This window comes from Tachyglossus aculeatus, chromosome 16, assembly GCF_015852505.1.
Source record: "Tachyglossus aculeatus isolate mTacAcu1 chromosome 16, mTacAcu1.pri, whole genome shotgun sequence".
Lineage (NCBI taxonomy): Eukaryota > Metazoa > Chordata > Mammalia > Monotremata > Tachyglossidae > Tachyglossus > Tachyglossus aculeatus.
Genome location: NC_052081.1, coordinates 25,934,384 through 25,953,372, shown reverse-complemented (window position 1 = coordinate 25,953,372; position 18,989 = coordinate 25,934,384). Strand labels below are relative to the sequence as shown.

At 49.2% G+C, this 18,989-nt stretch overlaps 1 protein-coding gene across 1 annotated transcript in view; it reads left to right on the top strand.

Annotated features, from left to right (window-relative positions):
* Positions 1–6,442: 6,442 nt before the first annotated feature.
* Positions 6,443–18,989, top strand: part of GRK5 (G protein-coupled receptor kinase 5) — a 285,939-nt gene continuing 273,392 nt past the window's right edge. Inside the window, exon 1 of the mRNA XM_038758122.1 lies at positions 6,443–6,564. Coding sequence (XP_038614050.1) covers positions 6,513–6,564 — 52 coding nt within the window. The 5' untranslated portion in view covers positions 6,443–6,512. The remainder of the gene's footprint in view (positions 6,565–18,989) is intronic.

The following is an 18,989-nucleotide window of genomic DNA, read 5'->3' as shown; positions in this document are numbered from 1 at the left end:
GCTTACTGTGTGGAGAACACTGCATTAAGCGCTTGGGAGGGTACACTGCAACAATAGTGACGTTCCCTGCCCACCAGGAGCTCACAATCTAGAGGGGGAGAGACAGACATCATTACAAATAAACAGACACTGAGACAAATAAATAAAATTCAATCGTATTTATTGGGCCCTTACAGTGTGCAGAGCACTGTACTAAGCGCTTGGGAGAGTACACTACAACAATAAAGAGTGACATTCCCAGCCCACCGGGAGCTCACAATCTAGAGGGGGAGAGACAGACATCATTACAAATAAACAGACACCAAGACAAATAAATAAAATTAAATTGTATTTATTGGGCCCTTACAGTGTGCTGAGCACCTTACTAAGCGCTTGGGAGAGTACACTGCAACAATAAAGAGTGACGTTCCCAGCCCACCAGGAGCTCACAATCTAGAGGGGGAGAGACAGACATCATTACAGACACCGAGACAAATAAATAAAATTCAGTCGTTTTTATTGGGCCCTTACAGTGTGCAGAGCACTGTACTAAGCGCTTGGAAAATACAGTACAGCAATAGAGACAATAAGCCCATAATGGGCTTATAGTCTAGAGGAGTGAAGTGACTTTGTCAAGGTCACACAGCAGACAAGGGGCGGACGTGGGGTTGGGACCCATGTCCTCTTGCCACTAAACCACACTGCTTCTACTGGGCACAAAGCACTGTACTAAGCGTTTAATACTAGGCAGCGCTGCCAGATTTCTCACCGACGTATTCCCCGCTCCCCTCTCTTATTTCCCTAACCATTAAAAATACCAGAAACAGTGACTCCTTTTGTGCGACCAACTGGAAGCAGCGGGGCAGGTTTGCAATGGGGATATGTGCCTGCGTGCGTGTGTTTGGCTGCGTGCATGTGTGTATACGTACGTGTATGCATGGTTTGAAAGCCTGCAAAAAATGGTTAGGCGATGCATTGTGTTGCAGAGGCCAGCTCAGCTCGCCGCTTGTCAGGTTTGTGGGTTCGTGGGTGTGGACACATACACACGTCACCGGCTCGCTCTTCCATCACCTAACGGCACACGTGTGCACACACATACACACGTCCACGCATGCAAAAGAGATCCAATGCGTTTCCTTCCCCTTCTGCCCCCTGCATACCGACGGGGTTGGGGGCGAGGGGATTATTAAAGTCTCCCTCCCCGGGCAGCTGGTAGGCCTTGACCTCCCTCCCACCCCCGAAATTAAATTTCAAGCGATCGCACGTCATCTGCAAAAAAATAAAAAAATCAAAGCGACGGGCTCTGCCCCGCTCCCCAGATCCCCATTGATCCCTCATCGGCTCTCCGAAATGAGAACAGCGGAGGTGGCCGGTCCTTTGCGCGGGGGACTCCTGAGGTGAGAGCAAGAGCGAGGCCAAGAGCAAGAGCAGGATTTGCCGTCGTTGTGACTCTGAGGGCCGCATTTCCCCGGTTGGAGCCCCTCTTCTTCTATCCCCTCGTGTCCCCCTTTTTAGTCCTCTAGGGCCAGCTGGGCCATCACACAGTCCCTGCGGGATGCCGTCATTTTCAATCCCTGGAGCAGACTCCGGCCTGGAGAGATCCCCCTCTGACAATAAAAATAACGATAGTATTTGTGAAGCGCTCACTGTGTGACAAGCACTGTTCTAAGCACTGGGGTATGTACAAGGTAATAACAATAATGATGGTATTTGTGAAGCACTTACTATGTACTAGGCACCGTAATAATAGTGATGACACTGGGGTGGGTACAAGGAAATCGAGCTGGACCCAGCCCGTGTGGGGCTCACAGTCTTAATCCCCATTTTACAGATGAGGGAACGGAGGCACAGAGAACTGAAGTGATTTGCCCAAGGTCACTCAGCAGCTGAATGGTGGAGGTGGAATTATTACTCTATTTATTTTATTTGTACATGTTTTTTCTATTTATTTTATTTCGTTAATATGTTTTGTTTTGTTCTCCGTCTCCCCCTTCTAGACTGTGAGCCCACTGTTGGGTAGGGACCGTCTCTAGATGTTGCCAACTTGTACTTCCCAAGCGCTTAGTACAGTGCTCTGCACACAGAAAGTGCTCAATAAATACGATTGAATGAATGAATGAATTTTAGAGATGAGGGAACAGAGGCACAGAGAACTGAAGTGATTTGCCCAAGGTCACTCAGCAGACTAATGGTGGAGGTGGAATTATTACTCTATTTATTTATTTATTTTATTTGTACATGTTTATTCTATGTATTTTATTTTGTTAATATGTTTTGTTTTGTTCTCTGTCTCCCCCTTCTAGACTGTGAGCCCACTGTTGGGTAGGGACCGTCTCTATATGTTGCCAACTTGTACTTCCCAAGTGCTTAGTACAGTGCTCTGCACACGGTAAGCGCTCAATAAATACGATTGAATGAATGAATGAATGAATTTTACAGATGAGGGAACAGAGGCACAGAGAACTGAAGTGATTTGCCCAAGGTCACTCAGCAGACGAATGGTGGAGGTGGAATTATTACTCTATTTATTTATTTATTTTATTTGTACATGTTTATTCTATGTATTTTATTTCGTTAATATGTTTTGTTTTGTTCTCCGTCTCCCCCTTCTAGACTGTGAGCCCACTGTTGGGTAGGGGCCGTCTCTATATGTTGCCAACTTGGACTTCCCAAGCGCTTAGTACAGTGTTCTGCACACAGTAAGCGCTCAATAAATACGATTGAATGAATGAATGAATGAATTTTACAGATGAGGGAAGGGAGGCACAGAGAACTGAAGTGACTTGCCCAAGGTCACTCGGCAGACGAATGGCGGTGGCGGAATTAGAACCCACATCCTCTTTACTTCCAAGCCCGTGTTCTTGCCACTAAGCCACGCTGCCTCTCTAGACTGTAAGCTTATTGAGGGCAGGGAATGTCACTCTTTATGGTTGCATTGTACTTTCCCAAGCGCTTAGTCCAGTGCTGTGCACACAGTAAGCGCTCAATAAGCAGGATTGAATGAATTAATAAATGAATGAATGAATGGATGGAAGGGGGAGTTCCTGTTCATTCATTCATTCAATCATCTTTATTGAGCGCTTACTAGTAATAATGATGATGGCATTTTATTAAGTGCTTACTATGTGCCAATAATAATAATGATGGCATTTATTAAGCGCTTACTATGTGCAAAGCACTGTTCTAAGCACTGGGGAGGTTACAAGGTGATCAGGTTGTCCCTCGTTGGGTCTTACAGTCTTAATCCCTATTTTCCAGATGGGGTCACTGAGGCCCGGAGAAGTGAAGTGACTTGCCCAGAGTCCCACAGCTGACAATCAGCGGAGCCGGGATTTGAACCCACGACCTCTGACTCCAAAGCCCGGGGTCTTTCCTACTGAGCCACGCTCCTGCGAGGCACTGTTCTAAGCGCCGTGGAGGTTACAAGATGATCAGGTTGTCCCACGTGGGATTCCCAGTCTTCATCCCCATTTTCCAGGTGAGGGAACTGAGGCCCGGAGAAGCGAAGTGACTGGCCCACAGTCACCCGGCTGACAAGTGGCAGAGGCGGGATTAGAACCCAGGCCCTGGGACTCCCAAGCCCGGGCTCTTTCCGCTGAGCCACGCACGCTGCTTCCTGGGTGCAGAGCAGTGGACTGAACGCTCAGAGACGTTCAGTAGGTAGCCGTCTGTCTCTCTGCCTGGCTCTCCGTCTCTGGCGTCTTGGCCGCCGCCCGAGAAGGGGCGGGGCCTGTGTCATTCATTCATTCATTCATTCATTCACTCACTCGTATTTATTGAGCGCTTACTGTGTGCAGAGCACTGTACTAAGCGTCAGAGGGGGGCGGGGCATGGATAGAATGGGCGGGGCCTGCGCCAGAGGGGGCGTGGCCTGGATGAAAGGGAAGGGACATGCGTCGGGGGGCGTGGCCTGGATGGGCGGGGCCTGCGTCATGGGGGCGTGGCCGGGATGGAATGGGCGGGGCCTGCGCCAGATGGGCGGGGCCGAGATGGAATGGGCGGGGCCTGCATCAGAGGGGGCATGGTCTGGATGGAATGGGCGGAGCCTGCGTCAGAGGGGGCGTGGTCTGGATGGGATGGGCGGGGCCTGCGTCAGAGGGGGCGTGGTCTGGATGGGACGGGCGTGGCCTGCGCCAGAGGGGGCGTGGCCTGCATGGAGCAAGTGGGGCCCGCGCCAGAGAGGGGCGTGGCCTGTACGGAAGGGGGCGTGGCCTGGATGGAAATGGGGGTCTGCGTCAGAGGGGGCGTGGTCTGGATGGAATGGGCGGGGCCCGCGTCAGAGGGAACGTGGTCTGGATGGAAGGGGGCGGGGCCTGGATATGATGGGCGGGACCCGCGTCAGGGGGAGGTGTGGCCTGGGTGGAAGGGGCGGGCTCGCGTTAGAGAGGGGCGTGGCCTCGACGGAAAGGGCGTGGCCTGGGTGGAATGGACGAGAAGCAGCGCGGTTCAATGGAAAGAGCCCGGGCTTTGGAGTCAGAGGTCATGGGTTCGAATCCAGCCTCCACCACATGTCTGCTGTGTGACCTTGGGCAAGTCACTTAACTTCTCTGAGCCTCAGTTACCTCATCTATAAAATGGGGATTAAGACTGTGAGCCCCACGTGGGACAGCCTGATCACTTTGTATCCCCCCAGCGCTTAGAACAGTGCTTTTCACATAGCAAGCGCTTAAATACCATTATTATTATTATTATCATTAATGGACGAGCCTGCGTTAGAGGGGGCGTGGCCTGAATGGAAAGGGGCGGGGCCTAGGTGGATGGGCGTGGCCCAAGTTAGAGAGGGGCGGGGCCTGAACGGAATGGGCGGGGCCCGCGTCAGAGGGGGACGTGGTCTGCATGGAAAGCGGGCGCCGGACAGGGGGGCGTGGCCTGGATGGAATGGGCGGGTCTATGCCAGAGGGGGCGTGGTCTGGATGGAATGAGCGGGAACTGCGTCAGAGGGGGCGTGGCCTGGACGTAAGGGGCGGGGCCTGGATGGAATGGGGCGTGGCCTGGGAGGAGGCGGTGGTCTCGCGTCAGAGGGGGCATGGCCTAGATGGGATGGGCGGGGCCTAGGAGGAAGGGGCGGGCTCGCGTCAGACGGGGCGTGGCCTGGAGGAAGGGGGAGGGGCAGTGTGGCTCAATGGAAAAAGCCCGGGCTCTGGAGTCAGAGGTCATGGGTTCAAATCCCGGCTCCGCCAATTGTCAGCTGTGTGACTTTGGGCAACTCACTTCACTTCTCTGGGCCTCAGTTACCTCATCTGGAAAATGGGGATTAAAACTGTGAGTCCCCCCGTGGGACAACCGGGTCACCTTATAACCTCCCCAGCTCTTAGAACAGTGCTTTGCACATAGTAGGCGCTTAATAAATGCCGTTATTATTATTAACAGGAGGGCCTGCGTCGGAGGGGGCGTGGCCTGGATGGAAAGGGGCGTGGCCTCGATGGATGCACCTGCGTCGTCAGAGGGGGGCGTGGCCTGGACGGACGCACGGGGCCACATCAAGGGGGCGCGGCCTGGATGGAGCGGGGCGTGGCCTGGATGGACGCACGGGGCCAAGCCAAGGGGGCGTGGCCTGGATGGAGCGGGGCGTGGCCTGGATGGATGCGCGGGGCCGCGTCAAAGGGGGCGTGGCCTGGATGGGTGCACGGGCGTACGTCATAGGGGGCGTGGCCTGGATGAATGCACGGGGCTGCGTCATAGGGGGCGTGACCTGGATGGATGCGCGGGGGTCGCGCCAGAGGGGGCGTGGCCTGGATGGAAAGGGGCGTGGCCCCGATGGATGCACGGGGCCGCGTCAAAGGGGGGCGTGGCCTGATGGATGCACGGGGACCGCGTCAGAGGGGGCGTGGCCTTGATGGATGCACGGGGGCCGCGTTAGAGGGGGGAGTGGCCTGGGTGGAAAAGGGCGTGGCCCCGATGGATGCACGGGGCCGCGTCAAAGGGGGCGTGGCCTGGATGGATACACGGGGGCCGCGTCAGAGGGGGCGTGGCCTGGATGGAAAGGGGCGTGTCCTGGATGGGCGCACGGGCCCCGCGTCAAATGGGGGCGCGGCCTGGGCGAAAGGGGGCGTGTCCTGGATGGAACGGGCGGGGCCTAGGAGGAAGGGGCCGATCCGCGTCAGAGGGGCGTGGCCCGGGGAGAGGGGGCGTGTCCCGGAGAGGAGGCCGCCCATTGGCCAGCCCGGCCGGCCGGCCGGCGCCGACGAGCGAATGAGCGTCCGGGGGCGGCGCCTGCGCAGTGGGGCGGCCCGGGCCGGGCGCTACCACACCCCCGGCCGGGACCGAGCCGGCCGGACGGAAAGGCGGGAGCGGCCGCAAGCGCCGAGCCGGCGGACGGGCGGGCGGAGGGGACGGGAGAGGGATGGACTGACGGAGAGATACCGGGGTGGGGGGCGGGAGGGAGGAGGGAGGAGGAGGAGGGGTCCGAAGGGATCGCACCAGGAATATAATGCAGTAGGCGAAGGACGAGGCTCCCCCCGGCACCAACCGCCGCAGCCCCTTGAGGAGTCGCCACCCGCCGCCTCCGCCTCCGCCGCAGACGGCCACTGTCAATGGAGCTGGAAAACATCGTTGCCAATACCGTCTTGCTGAAAGCCAGGGAAGGTAAGAGGGACACCGCGGGGGCATCGGCTGGGCAAACACCCAGGGCCGGGGGACGGACGCCGCACGTTTTGACTCATCGCCGGCGAGGGGAGAAAGAGAAAAAAAAAAAGAGAAAACGCGGCGATGGGGATGCGGAGAGACCCGCCGCCCTCCAAGAGGGGCTCGTCCACCCCCCCGGAGGGGGAAGGCCCCGCGCGCCTGCCCGCTGCTCACTCCGTCCTATTTATTGGGCGCTTACTGTGCGAGGAGCGCTGTGCTAAGCGCTTGGGGAGCCCCGGGGACGGGGCCGTGAACGCCAGCGGTGACGGCGGAATCCCAGCCTTTCTCTGCTTCGGTACGACGGAGTCCCGGGGATCAATCGGTCCTATTTATTGAGCGCTTACGGTGTGCAGAACACTGTGCTAAGCGCTTGGGAAGTCCAAGTTGGCAACATAGAGAGGCGGTCCCTACCCAACAATCAATCAATCGTATTTAGTGAGCGCTTACTGTGTGCAGACCACTGCACTAAGCGCTTGGGAAGTCCAAATTGGCAACATATAGAGACGGTCCCTACCCAACAATCAATCAATTGAATTGAGCGCTTACTGTGTGCAGAACACTATACTAAGCGCTTGGGAAGTCCAAGTTGGCAACATATAGAGGCGGTCCCTACCCAACAATCAATTAATCAATCGTATTTATTGAGCGCTTACTGTGTGCAGAGCACTGCACTAAGCGCTTGGGAAGTCCAAGTTGGCAACATATAGAGACGGTCCCTACCCAACAATCAGTCAATCAATCGTATTTATCGAGCGCTTACTGTGTGCAGAGCACTGCACTAAGCGCTTGGGAAGTCCAAGTTGGCAACATATAGAGACGGTCCCTACCCAACAATCAGTCAATCAATCGTATTTATTGAGCGCTTACTGTGTGCTGAGCACTGCGCTAAGCGCTTGGGAAGTACAAGGTGGCAACATATAGAGGCGGTCCCTACCCAACAGAGGGCTCGCAGTCTAAAAGGGGGAGACGGAGAACAAAACCAAACATGCTAAGAAAATAAAATAAATAGGATAGATATGTACAAGTAAAATAAATAGAGTAATAAATATGTACAAACATATATACAGGTGCTGTGGGGAAGGGAAGGTTGCAGAAAGACCCGCCGCCCTTCAAAGGGGCTCGTCCCCCCGGAGGGGGAAGGCCCTGCGCGCGTCCCTTTGGGGCCATTTACTCACTCAGTCCTATTTATTGAGCGCTTACTGTGCGAGGAGCACTGTGCTAACCGCTTGGGAAGTCAATCGTATTTATTGAGTGTTTACTGTGTGCAAAGCACTGTACTAACCGCTGGGAAATACAAGTTGGCGACATATAGAGGCAGTTCCTGCCCAACAGCGGGCTCACAGTCTAAAAGGGGGAGACAGAGAACAAAACCAAACATCCTAACAAAATGAAATAAATAGAATAGATATGTACGAGTAAAATAAATAGAGTAATAAATATGTACAAACATATATACAGGTGTTGTGGGGAAGGATGCAGAAAGACCCACCGCCCTAAGAAAGGGGCTCGTCCACCCGGAGGGGGAAGGCCCTGCGCGCGTCCCTTTGGGGGCATTTACCCACTCGGTCCTATTTATTGAGCGCTTACTGTGCGAGGAGCACTGTGCTAAGCGCTTGGGAAGCCCCAGCTGCGCGCTTCCCAGGGACGGGCCGTGAACGCGAGCGGTGACGGCAGAATCCCAGCCTTTCTCTGCGGGGATGGAGGTCGTTGCCGCCGGGCATCCGTTGTGTGGAATTCCCGGGAAAATCCAGGGCCTCGGAGGATCCGCCGAGGAACGCCGACCGCAAGGTTGGGCGATCGGTTCGCCGGGAGGAGACCGGGAAAAAAAAAATCGCCCCCATCCACCGTTTAACGGCGTTTCTGGGAAAGAACATCGCATTCCTCTTTAGGTTTTACTAGGCCAGCTGTTGAAATCGCTTTGGTGTTCCGATAGGGACGATCGAATAAATGGATGGACGAGTGGGGGGAGAGCTGGGGATCCAGATGTCCTACAAACAAATGGCCTTAGACGAAGCAGATACGCCGCATTTAATCGAGTCGCAAATCGACGCCTCCGAAAGGATCCCCTATGCGTTGTGGCAGATCGGATAAACTCCCCAACTACACCTTGATTGATTGATTGATTGATTAAAAGAATCCCCTAGGCGTATCTGTAATACCTGGGGTATAGCGTAATGCCTTCCTCTCAGAGCAGTCGGGGCTGTGGACGCCCTGGGGGTGCAAAGTGGTTTTCCGTGGCAGATAATCAGGCCCCTCTAAAACCTGCTGCAGAAAATACCCTCCGTAAGTGCCTCATTTGGGGAACCACCCGAGCCGAAAAGCCGCGGTCGGGGCCTTCCCCACATTATGGAGCTGTTCACGGCTCCGCCACATGTCTGCTGTGTGACCTTGGGTAAGTCACTTAATTTGAGCCCACTGTTGGGTAGGGACTGTCTCTATATGTTGCCAACTTGTACTCCCCAAGCGCTTAGTACAGTGCTCTGCACACAGTAAGCGCTCAATAAATACGATTGATTGATTCCCTGAGCCTCAGTTACCTCATCTGTAAAACGGGGATTAAGACTGTGAGCCCCACGTGGGACAAACTCGTTACCTGGTTTCCCCTCCCCAGCGCTTAGAACAGTGCTTTACACATCATCATCATCAATCGTATTTATTGAGCGCTTACTATGTGCAGAGCACTGTACTAAGCGCTTGGGAAGTACAAATTGGCAACATATAGAGACAGTCCCTACCCAACAGTGGGCTCACAGTCTAAAAGGGGGAGACAGAGAACAAAACCAAACAGACTAACAAAATAAAATAAATAGAATAGATATAGTAAGCACTTCGCAAATGCCATCGTCATTATTATTCTTCACTCGATCTGATGAACGGATGAGGAAGGGTCATTGACCCGGCGTGTTTGCTTCGGTCCCTCCGTCGAGATTTCTTCCCAGGTGATGAAAATCCCTTAAACCGGCCATGGAGAAAATGCATTATGGCATTAATGTACTTTCCAAGCGCTTAGTACAGTGCTCTGCACACAGTAAGCGCTCAATAAATACGATTGATGATGATGATGATGATTAGTGCCCATCCAGCTCTTCAGCCTTTGCCCCATTAAGGCATTTCCCCAAAGGATTCCTTTTTAAAAGCAACCGTTCGGAGCATTCATTGTCTCTAGGTAGGTGTTTCCCACAACCTTATTTGATCAATCAATCAATCAATCGTATTTATTGAGCGCCTACTGTGTGCAGAGCACTGTACTAAGCGCTTGGGAAGTACAAGTTGGCAATATATAGAGACAGTCCCTACCCAACAGTGGGTTCACAGTCTAAAAATGAAAAATCCTGTTCAATTCTTGCCCCCCTCTAACCGGGCAGCGGTTCTTTGACTCCAAGCCAGGTATTTCTTTGGAAATGCAGGGTGCCGTAAATTGAATCTTAAGACCCGGGTGGACCAGAGATGCTTTCGTGGGCGTGGGCCGGGTCCTGTGAGTACATAAAGCCGAAGAGGAGCGGGTGGATGTGCGGGAATAGGTTACTGCCCCACAGGGCGGAGAAAATAACCTTTCTGTCGAGCCATCTGCTAGTTGAAAATTGTTGCATATCAGAGTTTTCAACCGCTCTTCCCCTCTGAACATTACTTCTTGGGAATTAGTGGTTTCAGAGGTTTTTAGTATCATCATTAAGGCCGCACTACATTAGCTTTCTCCTGCTGTCACCGTGGATGATTTTGAAGCCCCCAACCGGGTCTGGCCCGGACTCCTATTAAGAGAGGCCTTTCTTCCTCCTCAGGGACCTTGGCCCCCTTTAGGAAATGTATCGATTAAAATAAGGAAAGTAGTTCCTCCTAAGAGGAACCTTATATTGAAGCCTTGCTCGGGATTCCCCATGGGACTAATTCCATGCCAGTGACCGTTGTTTATCAGGTTAATGGAATTAGGTTTTCCCGAGAGACTTAAGTGAAGGATTTCACTGGGAGAACCGCAGGGTATTGGGATTAAATGACAGAGTTCTACAAATCTGTAGTGTTAAAAAAAAAAAGAGCCTCTTGGGAGTGGACTTTAAGCTTCCATCATCATCATCATCAATCGTATTTATTGAGCGCTTACTGTGTGCAGAGCACTGTACTAAGCGCTTGGGAAGTACAAGTTGGCAACATCTAGAGACAGTCCCTACCCAGCAGTGGGCTCACAGTCTAAAAGGGGGAGACAGAGAACAAAACCAAACATACTAACAAAATAAAATAAATAGACTAGATATGTACAAGTAAAATTCCATAAGGGGTAGATGGAGAAAACCGTATACTAACTGATGAAAATTAGAGGAGAAATGATTCATGGGTATGAAAACTCTTGTGGAGTGCTGTCACTCAATTAGTGGTATTTATTGTTTATTGTTGTGCTGTATTTTTAGTCCAAGTGTTTAGTACAGGGCTCCGCACACAGTGAGTGCTCAATAAGTATGGTTGAATGAATGAATATAGAGTGCTTGCTATGTGTAAAGCCCTCTGCCAGTTGCTTAGGAGAGAACCACAGATATGGTAGACACAATCCCTGGCCTCCAGGAGCTTACAGTCTTTTGGGGGAACAGAAGATAATAACACTGATATTGATAATGGTATCTGTTAAGCGCATACTATGTGTCAAGCACTCTTCTAAGCTCTGGGGTAGACGCAAGGTCATCAGTTTGTCCCACATGGGGCTCACGGTCTTAATCCCCAATTTACAGATGAGGCAACTGAAGCACGGAGAAGTTAAGTGTCTTGTCCAAGGTCATCAGGTTGTCCCACATGGGGCTCACGGTCTTAATCCCCATTTTACAGATGAGGGAACTGAAGCACGGAGAAGTTAAGTGACTTGCCCAAGGTCACCCAGCAGACACGTGGCGGAGTCGGGATTAGAACCCTCATCCTCCGACTCCCAAGCCCGTGCTCTTTCCACTAATCCACGCTGCCTCCCGGTATCAACATGCTTCATTAACAGATTTTAACAGATATTAACAGATATTAAAATAAGTTACAGGTAGGGGAGGCCCAGAGTATGACGTGATGAGGTGTTTTCCTACATGAATCTCAATGCCGTAAGCTTCCCAGGATTTCAGTTCCGTCGATTAGTGGTGCAATCTCTTTGCCGTTGCTCTTTCCCAATAAGTAGATCTGAATGAGGCTTGAATTTATTGACCGATTCAATAAATTGGCAGCGGGAAAGTCTTCGTGTGTGTTGAAAAGGATGAACACGAGGCGAATGAAGGCATATTAAAGTACCGACCGATGAAATGATTTGAATTGCCGTAGGGGCATTTTGAGGAAAGCAAAGGGATTCAGAAGCGAAAGCTTTCGATATTGGAATATCTTCAGAGGAAATGGTATCATACAGTCTTTCCAAACCGAAGAGACAGGCAGTGTGGCCTAGTAGAAAGAGCACAAGAATGCCTGGGCTCTTGTCTCGGCCCTGCCGCTCGTCTGCTTTAACCGTGGCCGAGTCAGTTGGCTTCTTTGTGCCTCAGTTTCCTCCTCTGTAAAATGGGGATAAGCTACCCGCTCTCCCTCCCTCTTAGACTTTGAACCCCACGTGCCTGCGATGCAGCTGATATTGTGTCTAGCCCGTCGCTCGGCACATAGAAAGCCCTCTGGGAATATCATCTTTAAAACTGGAATCAATCAATCAATCGTATTTATTGAGCGCTTACTGTGTGCAGAGCACTGTACTAAGCGCTTGGCGACACATTAGAGGCAGTCCCTACCCAACAGTGGGCTCACAGTCTAGAAGGGGGAGACAGAGAACAAAACCAAACATATTAAGAAAATAAAATATATAGACTAGATATGTACAAGTAAAATAAATAAATAAGTAGAGTAATAAATCTGTACAAACATATACATATATACAGGTGCTGTGGGGAAGGGACGGAGGTAAGACGGGGGGGATGGAGAGGGGGACAAGGAATCGAAATTTTCTCGGTTATGAGTGATAATTGTCAAGAATGGGGCTGGTGAGCAGTGGGGCTTGGAAAATGCAAGAATTTGGTCTCCAGTTTTGTGAATACTCACTACACTTTTCTGATTTAAATACAGATTATTGCGAGTGGATGGTTCAATTTACTGAACCCATGTTGCTTTAAACAACAGAGGAGTAGGATTTTTGGAGAACGAATTTTATAAATTTGGTGATGGGATGAAATTGTAAATTATCCTTGATGAGTAAGAGTTTCCCATCTTCTTTGATTTGCGCGTATTCACTCAAAAAATATCTCTTTCCCACGTAAATGGTAGAAGCTACATTATACATGAAAATTTACATGACACTGACGAGATACATTCAGTTTCAAAATAAGAATTTCCAGCTTTGAGTTGATTATGGAAAAAAAGTAGGGCTTTCATGTGGATATATTCGATGATCACGAAACACTGTAAACAATTTAAAATGCAGCGTAGTTGTGTAGAATAAGGAACATTAGAAAACTCCTTTCAAAATTTTAGACTTTTTGGTTTCCTTTTAAGAACAAGGGGGGTGCTCATCAGTTAAATCAAAAGAAACTCTCGAATTATTAGGGAAAAATGCATGGAATACCTGGAAGCGAGTGATTTGAAACAGCTGAAGTCAAACGAATTGAAACATGCAACCACATTATTATTTAAGGTCTCAAAAAGCTCAATATGTCACAGCGAGAATTATTTGAAAGAGACATAGATAATACAATGCCCTTTTCCAGGTGTATATTAAGCTTTTCTTTTCTTTTTTCCCTTTATCTGTGTTTCTACCACACCACGGTATTGTCGTGAGGAGCCAAGTAGGAAATGGCCGAGTGATCAATTTTATTGCCCTCTTTAAGCAGTAATCTGTATTTAAATCAGAAAAGTGTAGTGAGTATTCACAAAACAGGAGACCAAATTCTTGCATTTTCCAAACGAAGAACAATGACCTGTTTGCGAGAAGCATCTAGAGAGGTTAATGTTTAAACTGCTCTTCTCTTGCTTGGTATAGTAAACCAATATATTTTGTACTTTTTCTCCGACAGATTTAGGGGTCTTAGGGCTAGGTAATATTGGTTCCTGCTCCCTGAAAAGGGAAGAGAAACCAGGAGACGGACGACTGACTACTTCTGTTATTTCTCCATGTCTCCCACCCTATTACCTGTCCCTTCACGTGTCTTAGCGCCCTTTTAACGCACCATCACCGTGATAATCAAAGCAAAACCTCTCATCTGGCCAGGAGAATTTGGCCGCCAGAAAAATGGAAAGATTCACTTTGAAATTTAGAACTGATGCTAGTGCGCCCGAGTTGAAACTATTTGTTCCATCTGGCGAAGGCAAATATGTTTAAAAGCCGGCCACCCCATTTAATAATAGGGAATGTGGCCTTAATAATAATAATAATAATGGAATTTGTTAAGCGCTTACTATGTGCAAAGCACTGTTCTAACTGGGGCATTCTTGCTCGGGAGCCAAATTGGCCACAAACCAACTTTTCATGAAGAACTTGTTTTCCTCAAAAAAAAAAAATAAAAGTTCTGATAAAAAAAAACCCTTTTATTTAACCTTTGTAACCTTTTTTTAATCCGAAAAGAAATGGTTTCAGAATTATGGTGTTTACTGAGTGCTTACTATGTGCACGTGGGAGAGTAGAGTTCTCTGCCCATAACAGCTTATCTACCTGTCTTTGAAGTGCTCTTTGCTAAATCGCACTAATTAAACTAATTAAAACTAGGTGGGTCTGACCTTTTCACTACCCAAACTCCTCTCTTTGTACTCTCTTTGTGCAACCAGCTTTTTGGACACTTCATTTACTCTCTTTTTTAGTGCAACCAGCTTTTCGCGTGAAGATGACACTGCTGATGAGGAGGGGTAATCTGTAGGTGTGTCACTGAAAAGACAGATAATAATACAATAATAATAATGGCATTTATTAAGCTCTTTCTACGTGCAAAGCGCTGGGGAGTTTACAAGATGATCAGGTTGTCCCAAGGGGGCTCACAGACTTAATCCCCATTTTGCAGATGAGGTGACTGAGGCCCAGAGAAGTGACTTGCCCAAAGTCACACAGCTTGACAGTTGGTGGAGCTGGGATTTGAACCCATGACCTCTGACTCCAAAGCCCAGGCTTTTTCCATTGAGCCACACTTCTTTTACATTCTTACCCTCCCTACCCAATCAATCCATCAGTCATATTTACTGAGCGCTTACTGGATGCAGAGCACTGTACTAAGAACTTGGGAGAGGGTAGTATAACCGAGTTGGTAGACAACTTCCCTGTCCACAAAGAACTTACAGTCTAGAGAGGAGACCTAATATCAGTGTAAATCCACCCTAGCATTTTAGTACAGAGACTGGCACATAGTAAGCGCTTAACAAAGACCACAATTATTATTATTATTGTTGTAAAGAAGTGCTGTGGGGCTGAAGGAGGGGTGAATGACAGGTGCAAATGCAATTGCGCCTAGAGAAGCAGTGTGGCTCAGTGGAAAGAGCCCGGGCTTTGGAGTCTGTGGTCATGGGTTCAAATCCCGGCTCCTCCAGTTGTCAAGCTGTGTGACTTTGGGCAAGTCACGGAGCTTCTCTGCGCCTCAGTTATCTCATCTGTAAAATGGGGATTGACTGTGGGACAACCTAACCACCCTGTAACGTCCCCAGCGCTCAGAACACTGCTTTGCCCAGAGTAAGCGCTTAGTAAATGCCGTTATTATTATTAATTGGAAAGGGAGTGGGAGAAGAGGAAATGAGGGCTTAGTCGGGGAAGGCTTCTAGGAGGAGGTGTGCCTTCAGTGAGGCTCGGAAGGGATCGTTTGTCAGATCTGATGAGGGAGGGCGGCCCGGGTCAGAGGCGGGAAGGGGGCCGAGGGGATATCTGAGCACCTTCTCCGGCCTTCTCGGTGACCTTTGCTCAGCTATTTAAGTGTCTCCTTCAGCAAGAAATCAACCTGGTCCTCCTCAAGAGATGAGGTTTGGAAGGAGAAGAGGGAAATGGTTTCTCCTCTCCCAAGCAGGACCTGAGCCCAAGTGGTTTTTAGTTAATATTCATTTATTCAGTCAGTTGTCGTTATTGAGCACTTAATGTGTGCGGAGCACTGTACCAAGCATTTGGGAAAGTACAATACAGCAAACGCTTGTCTGTCATTCATTCAGTTGTATTTATTGAGCGCTCACTGTGTGCGGAGCACTGTACTGAGCACTTGCTACTCAGAAACCTAATGTATAAGCCATAATTCATTCATTCAGCCGCATTTATTGAGCGCCTAATGCGTGCAGAGCACTGTACTGAGCGCCTGGGAAAGTACAATACAACAAACGCTTGTTTTTCATTCATTCAGTCGTATTTATCGAGCCTCCCCAGCTCTTAAAACAGTGCTTTGCACATAGTAAGCGCTTAATAAATGCCATTATTATTATTGTTATCGCCCTAGGCTGTAAACTCATTGCGGGCAGGGCAACTGTGATTTATTGTACCTCACAAGTACTTAGTATGGTGTTCTGCACACAGTAAGTGCTCAATAAATACCATTGATGATTAAGGACAAATTGATTTTGAAGGTCAGAACTGAGCAAAATCTATGAAAAGGGAAACCAAACAATGCAAACACAGACAGGTAACAAAAACTTTTAAAAAATGGATCTTTCTTGGGCATCTTGCTGTGTCATGTGGTTCTGTATCATCCAAATGAGACAGAAGCGGTTTAAAATTTAGACTTATTACACCCCTGAAATGAGAAGTTTCTTCCTTTTTCATCACAACTTTTAAAAACAAACATGAAGGTGGATAGTATTGACTTTTCAAGTCCTCAGAGAACTTCTTTTCCAAGATTCATAAATAATTGAGACTGGGCCCAACAGATTTGCTAGTGACGCTATCAACGGTGGGATGGCTACTTCTTTAGAAAGTCGGGATTAAAATTCAAAGCAAAAAGAACAGATTGGAAAAGTAGACCTCTATAAAGAGGAAGAAATTATTTAGGGACATGCCAGGATATTAACAGATAATATCATCACACACACACACACACACACACACACACACACACACACACACACATACAAAATCTATAAACCCTTGGTTTTTGAAGATGTTATTGCTGGCAGTGAAGTCTTACCCTTATAATAATGATAGCATTTGTTAAGCGCTTACTATGTGCCAAGCACTTTTCTAAGCGCTGGGGTAGATGCAAGGTAATCAGGTTGTCCCACGTGGGGCTCACATTTAACAGATGAGGGAACTGAGGCCCAGAGAAGCGAAGTGACTTGCCCAAAGTCACACAGCTGACAATTGGCGGAGCCGGGATTTGAACCCACGACCTCTCACTCCCAAGCCCGGGCTCTTTCCGTTAAGCCACGGTGTCTTTTAGACTGTGAGCCCACTGTTGGGTAGGGACTGTCTATATGTTGCCAACTTGTACTTCCCAAGCGCTTAGTACAGTGCTCTGCACACAAGTAAGCGCTCAATAAATACGATTGATTGATTGATTGATTGAAAACCCACTACAAAATGGGAACTCCCTTCCCTTCCACAGTGTTTCCACGAAAGGATAGAGCCTTATTGGACGGGTAGGTTTGTCGCAAATCAGGCCTGTCTGTTTCGATTCAGCTCCTTTTTGTCCCGATCAATCAATCGATCTTATTTGTTGCGTGTTTACTTCGCGCAGAGCACTGCAGTAAGCGCTTGGGAGAGTACAGTGGACAAGTCACTTAACTTCTCCGGGCCTCAGTTCCCTCATCTGTAAAATGGGGATTAAAACTGTGAGCCCCCCCGTGGGACAACCTGATCACCTTGTAACCTCCCCAGCGCTTAGAACAGTGCTTTGCACATAGTAAGCGCTTAATAAAGCCATTATTAATATTATTATTACAACGTAACAGAGCTGGTAGACACATTCTCTTCCCGCAGCGAGCTCCCTCCCTGGAGGGAAGGTTGAAGAAATGTGGACAAGAAAGGATCTCAGCCGAGGACCAAACTGATTTTTTGAATTCCCAGGACCGATCATTCAGTCCTTGGTGTTCGTTGAGCTCCTCACCTTGTGCAGAGTGCTGTGCTGAGCGCTCGGGAGAGTACAATGCGAGGGCAGGACTAATATTAAAAAAGGCACGTGGTACTGGGTTGTTTTTATAGACATTTGACAGGCAGCGTCTGCAGGCGGTCCTGGCCCATCCTTTCGTCGATTTTTGAATCTACCTTACGTTAAGCTACGTTAAGGAGAGGTTACGAGGCTGGGTGGCAAAAGCGTATCAAGGAACGGAAAATGGATCCCATCGGGAAAGGGAGTAGGGGGTTTTAGGCCCCAAAAGATGACGCTTAGAGATGATGTATCATCATTTTTAAATATGTGAAGTATTTTTATGGGGAGAGGCTGAAAAGTTGCCCTCCTTGGGGAGATTTGGGTTAACCAGAAGGCAAAATGGAATTAAAAGGGCGAGAAAACCCAGGAGCATATAACGGGGAGAGGTGGTGAATTCTTCATCTCTGGAGAAAAATAAAAGAAGACATATCTCTTCCAGGAGGCCTTCCCAGACCAACCCCTACTTTTCCTCAGCTCCCCCACCCTTCCGCGTCACCACAACTTGCTCCCCCCCCCCCATCCCACAACACTTATGTATATACCTATAATTTTATTTATTTATATTGATGTCTTACTCATATTGATAGCCTCCACCCCTCAAGACTGTGATCTTCTTGTGGGCAGGGATCGTCTCTCCTTATTGCTCTATTGTCCTTTCCCAAGCGCTTAGTACAGTGCTCTGCACACAGTAAGCGCTCAGTAAATTCCATTGAATTTATGGTGTTTTTTCACCCGTCTGGACGGGAGCCCTGGGGCTTCCTTTCACCCCTGTGGAATGGAGCTTTGCGCGTATCCTTCTCGGAGTGGGAGACCGATGATCTTTCGGACCGTAAGGCCTTCAAAATGGCAGAGGTCTGGACAGGGGTTAGCATGGGAGAGTACCGCACTGTAAAAATAATGAGAATCTCTTCTATTAAGACTGGAATATTGTGTAACTCCTTAACTATGCGGCCACTGTTCTCAGAGTGAAGGAATTATCCTATCGCTATTTCTAGAGCCATGGGATTGTCGTATAATTCTAAAAGGCCACGATTTACAAGGAATCACCCTATCGCTATTTCTAGAGCCGCAGAACTGACGTCCGAGCTAGAAGGCTGAGGTTGAACTTTAAAGAAGGGCCTAAATCTGGGAGAGAAACTGTTAACTTTCAAGGAGCCGGGGCTTCAAAGTAATAATGATGACATTTATTAAGCGATTACTATGTGCAAAGCACTGTTCTAAGCACTGGGGAGGTTGCAAGGCTAGCAGGTTGTCCCACGTGGGGTGCACAGTCGTAATCCCCAGTTTACAGATGAGGGAACTGAGGCACAGAGAAGTGAAGTGCCTTGCCCAAAGTCACACAGCTGACAATTGGCG